The sequence below is a fragment of the Anomaloglossus baeobatrachus genome, chromosome 3 (assembly GCF_048569485.1).
Source record: "Anomaloglossus baeobatrachus isolate aAnoBae1 chromosome 3, aAnoBae1.hap1, whole genome shotgun sequence".
In the NCBI taxonomy this organism is placed as follows: domain Eukaryota; kingdom Metazoa; phylum Chordata; class Amphibia; order Anura; family Aromobatidae; genus Anomaloglossus; species Anomaloglossus baeobatrachus.
In genome coordinates, this window is record NC_134355.1 from 377,960,394 (window position 1) to 377,973,799 (window position 13,406).

The 13,406-nt window shown below is 47.5% G+C and overlaps 1 protein-coding gene across 1 annotated transcript in view; it reads left to right on the plus strand.

The window, feature by feature from the left end:
- The window catches only part of LCA5 (lebercilin LCA5), a 62,999-nt gene extending 51,440 nt beyond the window's left edge, over positions 1-11,559 (plus strand). The window contains exons 7-8 of the mRNA XM_075340175.1: positions 8,821-9,004; positions 9,932-11,559. Of these exons, the coding sequence (XP_075196290.1) occupies positions 8,821-9,004; positions 9,932-10,704 (957 nt within the window). The 3' untranslated portion in view covers positions 10,705-11,559. The remainder of the gene's footprint in view (positions 1-8,820; positions 9,005-9,931) is intronic.
- The last annotated feature ends 1,847 nt before the right edge of the window (positions 11,560-13,406 follow it).

Here is a 13,406-nt window from a genome sequence, read left to right on the forward strand (position 1 = left end):
AATAGGAGCTAGAAGAAGAAGGGAATTTTGTATACTTACCGTAAATTCCTTTTCTTCTAGCTCCAATTGGGAGACCCAGACAATTAGGTGTATAGCTACTGCCTCCGGAGGCCACACAAAGTATTACACTCAAAAGTGTAAGGCCCCTCCCCTTCTGGCTATACACCCCCAGTGAGATCACTGGCTCACCAGTTTAGTGCAAAAGCAAGAAGGAGGAAAGCCAATAACTGGTTTAAAGACCAATTCAATCCGAAGAAACATCGGAGAACTGCAACCATTCACATGAACAACATGTGTACCGAAAAAAACCCTAAGAAAACAGGGCGGGCGCTGGGTCTCCCAATTGGAGCTAGAAGAAAAGGAATTTACGGTAAGTATACAAAATTCCCTTCTTCTTTGTCGCTCCATTGGGAGACCCAGACAATTGGGATGTCCAAAAGCAGTCCCTGGGTGGGTAAAAGAATACCTCGTGGTAGGGCTGTCAAACAGCCCTTTCGTACAGGTGGGCAACCGCCGCCTGAAGGACTTGTCTACCTAGGCTGGCGTCTGCCGAAGCGTAGGTATGCACCTGATAATGCTTGGTAAAAGTGTGCAGACTCGACCAGGTAGGTGCCTGGCACACCTGCTGAGCCGTAGCCTGGTGCCGTAATGCCCAGGACTCACCCACGGCTCTGGTAGAATGGGCATTCAGCCCTGAGGGAACCGGGAGCCTAGCAGAACGGTAGGTTTCAAGAATTGGTTCCTTGAGCCACCGAGTCAGGGTGGATCTGGAAGCTTGCGACCCCTTACGCTGACCAGCGACAAGGACAAAGAGTGCATCCGGGCGGCACAGGAGCGCCGTGCGGGAATGTAGATCCTGAGTGCTCTCACCAGATCCAACAGATGCAAATCCTTTTCAAATTGATGGACTGGATGAGGACACAAAGAAGGTGATATCTTGATTGAGATGAAAGTGGGATACCACCTTAGGGAGAAAGTCCGGAATCGGACGCCGAACCCCCTTGTCCTGGTGAAGACCAGGAATGGAGATTTGCATGACAGCGCTGCTAGCTCGGACACTCTCTGAAGAGACGTGATCGCTACTAGAAAGGCCACTTTCTGTGAAATACGGAAAGGGAAACAACTTTCAAAAGCTCGAAAGGCGGCTTCAAGAGAGTCATTAGAACCTTGTTCAGACTCCAGAGCTCTAATGGCCGCTTGTACGGAGTGATGAGAAGACAAACTCCCTGCAGGAACGTGCATACCTGCGGAAGTCGGCTAGGCGTTTCTGAAAAAATACAGATAGCGCTGAGACTTGTCCTTTAAGGGAGCTGAGCGACCAACTGTTTTCCAACCAAGATTGTAGGAAGGAAGGAAAAATAGGCGATGCAAATGGCCAGGGAGAAACTCCTTGAGCAGAGCACCAAGATAAGAATATCTTCCACGATCTGTGGTAGATCTTGGTGGACGTTGGCTTCTTGGGCTGCGTCATGGTGACAACCACTCCTGAGATAACCCTGAAGACGCTAGGATCCAGGACTCAATGGCTACACCGTCATGTTCAGGGCCGCAGAGTTCAGATGGAAAAAAGGGCCCTTGAAACAGCAAGTCTGGTCGGTCTGGTAGTGGCCACGGTTGGCCTACCGTGAGGTACCACAGATCCGGGAACCCCGACCTCCTCGGCCAATCTGCGACCAATGTTGAACTGAGGCGTCCGCCGCCAGAGCTCGATGATCGTGAGACTGTGCTATGAAGCCGGAACAAAGTTGTTGTGCCGTGACGCCATTATGTCGACGTCCGGCATCCCGCAGCGGCGACAGATCTCCTGAAACCCGTCCGGGTGAAGAAACCAGTCCCCTGCGTCCATACCCTGGCGACTGAGGAAGTCTGCTTCCTAGTTTACCACGCCTGGGATGTGAACTGCGGATATGGTGGATGCCGTGTCTTCTACCCACGTTAGAATCCGCCGGACTTCCTGGAAGGCTTGCCGGCTGCGTGTTCTTCCGAGGTGGTTGATGTATGCCACCGCTGTGGAGATATCCGACTGAATTCGGATGTGCTTGCTTTTCAGCCACTGCTGGAAGGCTTGTAGGACAAGATACACTGCTCTGATTTCCAGAACATTGAGCTGAAGGGTGGACTCTTGCTGAATCCACGTACCTTGAGCCCTGTGGCGGAGAAAAAACTGCTCCCCACTCTGATAGACTCGTGCCTGTCGTAACTACCGCCCAGAATGGGGGTAGGAAGGACCTTTTTTCTGACCATGAGGTGGGAAGAAGCCACCACCGTAGAGATTCTTTGGCCGCCTGAGAAGGGGAGACGTCTCTGTCGATGGGCGTCGACTTCCCGTCTCATCGGCGGGGAATGTCCCATTGTAGTGGACGCAGATGAAACTGCGCAAAAGGGACTGCCGCCATTGCTACCATCTTACGTGAGAAGTGCATGAGGCGTCTCAATGTGTGCGACTGATCCTAAGGAGAGATTGCAGCCTTGTCTGTAGTGAACGCTGTTTGTCTAGCGGAAGCTTCACTATCGCTGAGAGAGTATGAAACTCCATGCCTAGATATGTTAGTGATTGGCCCGGGGTCGGATCTGACTTTGAAAAGTTGATGATCCACCCGAAACTCTGGAGAGTCTCCAGCGCAACGTTCGGCTGTGTTGGCATGTTCCTTAAGAGGGTGCCTTGACAAGTAGATCTCCCAAACACGGGATCACAGAGTGACCTTGAGATTGCAGGACTGGTACTACTGCTGGCATGACCTTAGCGAAGACCCGTGGGGCTATCGCCAGCCAGAAGGCAGGGTTACGAACTGAAGGTGTTCGCGTCTTATAACAAAGCGTAGAAACGCTGGAGCTCTGGATCAATCGGCACGTGGGGATAAGCATCCTTGACGTCTATCGATGTTAGGAAATTTCCTTGAAACATTGAGGCGATGACGGAGCGGGGGATTACATCCGGAACCGCCTGGTGTTCACGAGCTGGTTGAGCCGTGTTAGATCCAGAACGGGACGGAAATACTCGTCCTTTCTTGGCATCGCAAATAATTCGGAGTAAAAACCGTGACCTTGTTCCTGAAGAGGAACGGGGGTCACCACTCGTTGTGCCTTTAGAGTGCCCACCGCCTGCAGAAGAGCGTCGGCTCGGTCGGGAGGTGGAGAAGTTCTGAAGAATTGAGTTGGAGGACGAGAACTGAACTCTATCCTGTACCCGTGAGACAGAATGTCTCTCACCCAACGGTCTTTGACCTGTGACAGCTAAATATCGCCAAGGCGGGAGAGCCTGCTACCGACCGAGGATGCGGAGAGAGGAGGCCGCAAGTCATGAGGAAGCCTCTTGGAAGTGGGTTTTCAGGCTGTCTTTTTTGGGCGTGACTGAGCCCGCCAAGAAACTGAGCTCCTCTGATCCTTTTGAGTCCTCTTTGGACGAGGAGAAATGGGACCTGCCCGAGCCTTGAAAAAACCGAAAACCCCGACTGTCCCTTGGTATGTTGGGGTTTGTTTTGTCTGGGCTGAGGTAAGGAAGAATCCTTACTCTTGAACTGTTTAATGATTACATCTCACGCACACTAAACAGTCGGTCAGCAGAACAAGGCAAACTGGTTAAGCCCTTTTTTGGAAGCAGAATCTGCCTTCCATTCAGTTAACACCCAGGCCCTTCGTAAAACCACGGAGTGAGCGGACGCCACTGCCGTACGGGTCGTAGAGTCCAGGACAGCATTAATCGCCTAAGACGCAAATGCAGACATTTGAGCGGTTAAGGATGACACTTGCGGAACAGATGTCCGTGTGACCGTGTCCATCTGTGTAAGACAAGCTGAAGTAGCTTGGGGTGCCTCTACGGCTGCTGGAGCTAACAGCGCGCCGATAGCCTCATAGATGGATTTCGACCAGAGATCCCTCTGTCAGTCAGTGGCATCTTTAAGTGCAGCCCCATCTTCCACTGCAACTATGGATCTAGCTGCAAGCTGGAGATTGGAGGATGCCCCTTGGGACACTGGGTCCAGCCATTGCCCACGTCAGGGGGTAGGGATAACGTGTATCCTCAGCCGTTTGGGGAAGCGCTTAACTGGATAAGCGTGGTGTTCCTGGACTGCCTGTGTAAAGTCAGGGTGGTCAAGGAAAGTATTTAATTTACGCTTGGGATACGTGAATGGAATTTCTCCTGCTATGAAGCTGACTCTTCCACTGGAGGAGCTGGGGGAGAAATAACTAACATTCTATTGATGGACGCTATGAGATTATTGACTATGGCGTCACCATCAGGTGTATCCAGATTGAGAGCGGTCTCAGGATTAGATCTTGAGCAGCTATCTCCGCCACATCACACAGAGAGTCCGCTTGCTGGGACCCTGACTAGTGTGATGAAGTCGATGGCCGCTCATAGTGAGCCTCTCAGACTATCTGGGACTGTCGTCCGTGTCAGAGCCGTCACTCTGGGAAGCACATGACCCCTCGGAGCTCAAAGTTGTTCCCACTGAGGGGGACCATGGATAATGTGAACAGTGGCCATGGATTTGAGAGACTTGTCTGGACTGCAAGGCTTCTAGTATCATAGCCATAGTCTCAGAAAATCTGTCAGTAAATACTGCAGGCACCGTCCCCATGTCCTGGACGGTTAGCAGAGACTCCGTAGTATACAATGGGGGTCTATGTACACTGCCGGCCATATAGCCATACATGCTGTACCGGCTGCATAGAAAACATGTGCTTCTGCACCTCTGTTTTACACAGACAATATGCTGTTATGTCCTCCGCACAATCAAGGAGGGTATATACAAAAATGCAGCTAAACAGTGCAATGCATAGTGAATAAACATATATGTATATGTGCACTTCGGCACTAGTGGAGTCAGCCCCACAGGTGCTGCTTAACGCCTGGTCACAGCGGTTGTGTGACTATCCGAATCCCTGCCAGGGATTCCTAAACTTGTCTCTTCTGTCGCTACAGAAAACACTGACAAGAATGGCTGCCGGCGTCCTGTGCAGAGGAAGAAGCCGTGGGCGTGCCTGAGAAAGTGCGGGAATCCGGCTTCACAGTGTACACAGTGAGAGGGGTGGAGTATGCAAAGCATACTCCAGCTCTCAGCGCTGCCGGATTCACCGTGCATCCAGTGAGAGGGGTGGAGTATGCAAAGCATACTCCAGCTCTCAGCGCTGCCGTGCTGTGCAGCGTTACGCCCCTACCCTGACTGGCAGGTCTGTGGGCGGAAACGAAGTGAGACTAGGCCGCGCAAGCCGGGGACTCGAGTGATAAGCGCGGCCGGCATATAAGCCTTGGTCGGCGCGGAAGTCCCCGGCGCACCACAAGTCCCAGCCGCGCCCGAAATAAAAATGGCAACGGCGGTTAGCGCGGTAGTCCCCTAATACACTAACACACCCAGCAAGCTGTAGTGTGCGATGGCACTAGTGCGGGCAGCGCCGCCGTCCCTGGCGCACTAACACACCCAGCAATGCTGCCGTGTGTCCGTGCGCGGTCCCCACAGGGACACAGAGTACCTTAACGTAGCAGGGCCATGTCCCTGAGGATACTCCGCTCCATGTCCAGCAGATTCCCAGGAGCTGTGGATGGAGCACGGCCTCAGTGCCTGGAGACCGATAAGATCCCACTTCACCCAGAGCCCAAAGGGGATGGGGAAGGAAAGCAGCATGTGGGCTCCAGCCTCTGTACCCGCAATGGGTACCTCAACCTTAACAAACACCCGACAAGAGTGGGGTGAGAAGGGAGCATGCTGGGGGCCCTTTAGTATGGGCCCTCTTTTCTTCCATCCGATATAGTCAGCAGCTACTGCTGACTAAACAGTGGAGCTATACGTGGATGTCTGACCTCCTTCGCACAAAGCACAAAACTGGTGAGCCAGTGATCCCACTGGGGGTGTATAGCCAGAAGGGGAGGGGCCTTACACTTTTGAGTGTAATACTTTGTGTGGCCTCCGGAGGCAGTAGCTATACACCCAATTGTCTGGGTCTCCCAATGGAGCGACAAAGAAAAGGAATTTACGGTAAGTAACAAAATTCCCTTCTTTGCATCGTTCCAAAACCGTGCAAAATCGCTAATCGGCGACATGGGGGTCCATTCTTAAAAATAGTTACTGCAGCAGTAACTAAGTTGTTCCTCGTTCCTGCAGCAGCACACATCGCTGCGTGTGACGCCGCAGGAACGAGGAAGCTCCCCTTACCTGCCTCCCGGCCGCTATGAGGAAGGAAGGAGGTGGGCGGGATGTTACGTCCCGCTCAGCTCCGCCCCTCCCCTGCTATTGGGCGGCGGTTCAGTGACGCTTCAGTGATGTCGCTGTGACGCCGCACGGACCGCCCCCTTAGAAAGGAGGCGGTTCGCCTGTCACAGCGACGTCGCTGGACAGGTAAGTATGTGTGACGGCTGTTGCGCGGCACGGGCAGCAATTTGCCCGTGTCGCGCAGCAGATGGGGGCGGGTACCCACACTAGCGATATCGGGACCGATATCGCAGTGTGTAAAGTAGCCTTAACTTGAATCGACTATTCAAGTTACAGTAGAATGTTTATAATTAGTGATGGGCGGACCCAGACAGTCCGGATCTCCACAGGTTCAAAAGTACCCGAGCACTGACCCGGGCCCAGAGGTCTCAGGGAACTACAGGTAATGATCCGGCAACTCGGGTAACAAAAAAAATATTAAAGAAAAAAATAATGAAAGGAAGGGGAAAGCAGATGTGTTCTACTTACCAAGTCCACTGCATTGTCAGCAAGCTGCCAATCAGTGATGGGGGTGGGGTGTGAGGCAAATCCCGGGATATGAAGATGAATTATGACTCCAGTCATAATCTCTCATCACTCCCTGGCAGTGCCCCCTCCCTTCTTGTTCTCAATGTCCAGCATCTGTGAAGGTGTTACACCTCCATGGCCATGTCCTGTGATATGGAAATGAGGTGGTGTGGGAACAATGGACACAGGATGACTCCCTGCCGTCACCCTGTAACAAGAGTTGTATCTCATTAGCAAGGCTATGGAACTAGCTAGACAGAACGACTCCAGTAAAAAATGGTTCATATCTCGCAAGCCATATTTCCGATAAATATGGCAACCATAAAAATGGTGTCTCCGCATGCGGACGATGCCGGCACACCCTTTTTATGGGAGCAGGACATTGGGAAATGCCCCAGGCGTGATATCAGCCAATGGGGAACTGGCAGACAGGTCATGAGTCCCCTCGTTCTGTAGCTAAATTCATAACTGTCACAATGAGAGCATTGGCGTCTGCCTACGACGCTCCCAGGCAAAGTTATGGCCAATATCCCCTTTGCTGGATAATTCTGATCCATGCAGGGGGAGTGGCAGTGCTTCCCTGTGAGGTCACTAAGGTAGGAGGGGACCTGGATTGCCCAGGTTGATAACCCTACTTCGGCCATTTTCCAGTGTCCTTTCGCTGGGGGCACGTGTAGGAAACATCTGTGGGAAGGATCCTAGAAACCTGGCCTACAGCGCCCCCCTGTGGCCAGACGCAACAAGGTAACTGCTGGAACTGTGTATGCCTGTTTGTAACCCATGCTTTGATTGTAACTGTACTCTGACATAACTGTATATTCTGTAGATTCCCTATTGTATATATTGTAGTTTCTAGTGTGCTTTAGGCTGATTAAATTATATAATTAATCTTGGGCTGTTCTGTTATCTCGATCTTGAATCCCACGTCTGTGTGTTCGGCTAATAGTTACCGTAAATCGGTTGGTGGCAGCGAATTGTGCCAAGGATTATTGTGGGGAGGCCAGTGAGATTCGGGGAGATTTTATATATTCCGCCCGCGGAGGTCGGGGGAATATATACCCTACTCTCACCGGGGACCCTTCAATAATCGGCATAAGTAGTATAGCGGCCTCCTTGCTTATTGTCGGGCAATTCCATAATTGGCCTGACTATAAGTGTTTATAATTAGTGATGGGCGGACCCAGACAGTCCGGATCTCCACAGGTTCAAAAGTACCCGAGCACTGACCCGGGCCCAGAGGTCTCAGGGAACTACAGGTAATGATCCGGCAACTCGGGTAACAAAAAAAATATTAAAGAAAAAAATAATGAAAGGAAGGGGAAAGCAGATGTGTTCTACTTACCAAGTCCACTGCATTGTCAGCAAGCTGCCAATCAGTGATGGGGGTGGGGTTACACAGATTAGCTTGACTGGCCTGCACATGAGTCCTAGTCCTGCTGATTAGAAATGAGTGGACCAGTGGAAGTTCAGGTCGCCAACCCGGACGAAATAAAGTTAAGTTTGTGACCCGGTCTTGACCTGAATCCCAATGGAAGTCACTACTTAGGCATTTCGGGTCTCCGGCCACATGCAGCCAGCCATAAACAGAACGCTTCCGAGGAAGGGTGATCAGGATTTTTTTTTTTTTTTTTTTTTTTGGGCACACTCCATCTGATCATGATGTTGTTACCCTCAGATCAAGTCATTCAAACAGTGCAAGCGGATCACACTGCCCCGAGCCCCGAGCACAGTGATGCTCACACTAGTGGTTTGCATATGTAAAGCACCCGAACTGTTTTGTGTTGTTGTTTTTTTTGTTTTTTTTGTTTTTTGTAAGGTTTGTGTTTTAGTATAAACACTGAACACCAAACCTCGGGTTCACTCATTTCTACTGCTGATAAAATACTGATTGGAATCAGGGTCTCTGTGTCTACATTAAGCTGCTCCTAGATTAGTTAGCACAATCCTGCTGACAGATTCCCTTTTAACTGAGATTCATTTTTCATGACAAATGCTCCCAAATACAGTTTTGTTTTTTAAATCTTTTTGACATTAGTGGGCATTTATTCACTAATTCATTATTTATTTATTTATTTATTTATTTATTTATTTTTTTCCAAAGGGAGAAGACAATTTAGCAAAGCAATTCATGGAAGAAGCAGAAAAGATTAAAAGAGAGAAACAAGAAGCAGAAAGACTTAGACGAGAAAAAGAACTGTCAGAACGAAAAAAAGATCAAGAAGAGAAGATCAATAGAAATAGGGAGCAAAAAATCTTGGAGGACAAAGCAAGGAAACTACGTGAAGGTAAGAATATCCTTGATATATGAAGTGACACGTTTATCGATCAGAAATATGGAACTAGGATTACTTTGTGCAGTGTATTTATCTATACCGACATTAAAATTAATGGATGTTAACTCAGTCAGAATTTTATGAATTGCTATTTGAGGGTCAAAACTCTGTTTTTATTATTTTCAGTAGAACGTGACCTATGGCACTAAAACAGCAACTAAATCTATAGACCAGTGCTGCTGCTGATGATCATCAAAATTCCATCAGGAAATTGTCTGTCATAATCAACAGTAAAAGCCAGAATATGTTGTGTTATTTAACAGCATGAATTTGTTGAAGAAAGATTAAAAAACTGCAAAATATATGTTCTGGGTTTACTTCCCATGATCGGAAGTCGTCCGCACTTCCGGTCATGCGCGCTGCTCCTCTCTGAAGCTGGGATACTACACCCGGCTTCTGAGTAGTGCGCATGACCGGAACTGCGTACGACTTGTGATCATGCACACTGAGCGTCTTTGAAGCCAGGATGTATACACCCGTCATCAAAAGAGCTCAATGCTAACTGGTACAAACACGCACATGCGTAGCTTTGTATCATGTTCCCATGACGCTGGGCATTGTAAAGCATATTAGCACACTCACAGAAGCGTGCTAACATGCTAAGTGGGCCGAACAGCCAGGGAACTAACGCTCCTGCGACTAGCCACAGCCCTCATTAGCCTATGATAAACAATCCTTTAGAAATACTTTTTCTAAATATCTGTTTGTGTATGCTAGTAAATGCTGGGACAGTTAGCAGGGATTCTAGATATGCATCCAGTACTGCTCGTGGTTTTTGGTTGTACCTGGGACCTCATAGGTCAGCATTACATACAGGGAACCTAGCAAATTTTCTGTGATATATGTCCATTTTTATTTTTATTTTTTTTGTCCTTACAGAATGGGAAAAAGAAGAATTTGAAAGAAAGAAAAAAGATTTGTTAAATAAAGAGAAAACTATAAAAGAAGGAAACAAAAATGAGGAAGAGCGGCTGAAAAAGGAGCTGTTATTAGCAAAAATGTTTGAAATTGACAGAGAAAACCAGGACCCGTTTTATTCTGACAACTCGAGACCTGCGCCAACATCTCATGAAGATAATTCCATAAAAATGGAAACAGCTGATATAAACCATAAAATGTACATCTTCTCAGAGTCAACTGAGAAACTGCATAATGGCCTTCCAGTCCAGGGAGGACGAGAATCAAAAAGAGATGTCCAGAGTCATACAAACACAGGTGATACCAATGGGGAGTTCACATTCGGAAGTTACACTCCATCTTTTGGAAAGGGAAGATCAAGTGTACATAATCAAAGGAAGGAAGTCTTGGAGGAGCCCATTATAAGCACCTCGAAGCTGGACATACAAAAAGAGAAAAAAACTAATTTAATGGAGCAGCTTTTTGGAAACAGTTCTAACGCTACCTTGCCTCCTGTCCACAAATTTGGCGATCAAGATGGACATATTTCAACGAGCAGCAGAATCTCACATCAGGACTCCAGCAACACTTTACCTTGGGAACAAAGCAACAAAATCAAAGGGAAAGATATTTTGTTATCCGCCGATGGGAAACTTTCCAGCTCCAGTAGAGGTCGCTTGCAGAACACTCCGGGATGGACAGCGGTAAATGCTGTTAACTCTGTGGAAGATGAAATAGAAGAATTAGCGTTATAGAACTGATGTAAAGATGCCTTTTCTGTCAGGGCTGTTTAATGACAACCTATCAGGACGATTTTCTACTGAAACTAGTGTCACGGCTATAGTCAGTAGTTCCAAATACAATGGTAAAAATCATACCTATTCTATAGTTATCTACTTTGCCAACACTGAGAAATGAAGCTTTGAAGCAACATGCAAATTAGCCTGTGAGTGCATTGTGGGTGTGTCATTGCGCTGAGTGTATGAATCGCACTGCTGGTACAATGGATTACTACAAAACCGGTATCATTTTTATTGTACCCGGACCTGTAGTATACAACCAGATCACTGGATTCGGCAGTAAAATTATCACGACATGTTTCCTTTTAAATGTTTATTGTATGGGTTTTTTTTATGTTACCATTTTTCTGAAGTAATTTTATTAAATTATTATTATTTTTTTAATTATCACGATTCATATCAAGAATTTGACTGAATTATTGTAAATACGGTTCAGATCCCTATTTTCAGTGTAATATTAATAGGTTATGTGAATCACTTTAATTAAAAAACGCCCACCTTTTAAAATTGCACTTTGATTATAGCACAGTAAATCGACACTTACTCAATTTGCAGATGCATCCTGGATTGCTACATTTAACTGTAGCTGAAAAGGCAGCACTTAACTGCCAGCCTAGCACTTTTGCATTGTGCTATATTGTGCTAGAATTTAGTTTAGTTTAAGCCAGGGCATAGATTCTGTAAAAGTTATAATTAGTATGTATATTGTAAACTTAAATTATATGACCAATGCTGATGGTTTGTTCAATCTGAATGTAACAAAATGCTCTAAAACGTATAATTAACTGAAGAGGTTAATAAAATGATACATTGACTAATTTTAACCTATTCTGTCTCTATAATATTTACTTTATAGGGGTTGTCAAAAGATCTGTTTTTCCAGCGTGCACTACTCCTTTTGGCTTCCTGCATGCCAACGGGTGGTGGGCTCCTGTTGATTGACAGTTTGGGCGAGTAGGCATGGCTGCAGCATACCACCGATACTGACAAGCCATGCAACTGCTATAGGGCCTGTAAGGTGGAGGGGCCACCGACCTCAGTGCCTGCTTCAGCTGGATGTGCATCCGAGGGCGCGCATCTGTAACGGCAAGCCACACACTAAGCAGAACCCCTAGAATTACTACAGGGTCCAGGGGTTCACTGCCTAAGGTAGGCTGCAGTCCAGAGACTGATAGTCGCCAGGCAAGGTCTAAACCAGAACGTCAGCAAGGTACAAAATGGGAAAGCAGGGGGAATGTCCAGAAAACTGGGAGAGGTGGGTCCAAGGTCTCTCCGGAGTGGGTAGTGGTTGGAGAAATCCAGAGGGACGAGTATGCGGTGTCTTGGCTCGGGCGCAATTTTCACAAGCAAGCACATAAACTTTACAGTTCTTAACTATGGTAGGCCACCAAAAATTCTTGATAAGTAGTCGGAGGGTATTTCCTATCCCAGGGTGACCTGCAAGTACAGAATCATGAGACTCCTGAAATACACAAAGGTGACATTGGGGAGCAACAAACAATTTGCGGATAGGGGTATTGGCAGGGGCCAGGTCTACGGTATTACAGATCTCTTCTACTAGATCCAAGGAAACAGATGATACAATGATACCTTCAGCTAAGATAGGTACTGGTGCAGAGTTGTCCGGCTGAGAAGGACAGAAGCTACGAGAAAGCACATCTGCTCTTATGTTCTTAGTACCAGGCTGGAATGTTACCACAAAATTGAATCTGGAAAAGAACATAGACCACCTAGCTTGCCTAGAATTGAGTCTCTTGGCTTATTCCAAATCAGTAAAGTTTTTATGGTCCGTGATGACTGTGACTTTGTTTGGCGCCTTCGAGGAAGTGGCGCCATTCCTCAAAGGCCCATTTAATAGCCAACAGTTCACAGTTGCCAGTGTCATTCATTTCAGTGGAAGAAAATGTACGCGAGAAGAAGGCACACGGACAAAGATGAGTGAGAGACAGGGTACCTTGTGATAGCACCGCTCCCACTCCAACTTCAGAGGCATCCACTTCAACAATAAAAGGGAACTCCAGATTAGGCTGAACCAGTATAGGGTCTGAGGCAAAACATTCCTTTAGCTTAGCGAAGGCCTGAATTGCCTCAGGCTTCCAATTTACCACATCTGCCCCCTTTTTAGTCAGATCAGTGTGCGGTTTGGCGATGTTTGAGAAATTTCTAATAAATCTGCAGTAATAATTAGCAAATCCAAGAAAACGCTGCAGAGCCTTCAGTGACCTGGGCTGCACCCATTCCTTAAATGGGCTGAAGCTTTGAGGGATCCATATGAAAGCCTTCTGCAGACAAAATATACCCCAGGAAACTGAGCTCTTCAGCAAAAAATACACATTTCTCAAGTTTAACGAATAAGGAGTTATCCCAGAGTCTCTGGAGTACAGTGCGGATGTCATCAAGGTAGATCATCACGTACTGACCGCAAATATCTCTAAAGATATTATTTACAAAGTTCTGAAAAACAGCTGGTGCATTACTTAACCCAAACGGCATTACTAGGTACTCATAGTGTCCCTCTGGTGCGTTAATAGCTGTTTTCCACTCATCCCCCTCTCTAATGCAGATTAAATTATATGCACCCCTGAGATCAAGTTTTGTGAACCACTTTGCTCCTATGAGCTGGTTATAGAGATCGGGGATGAGTGGCAGAGGGTACT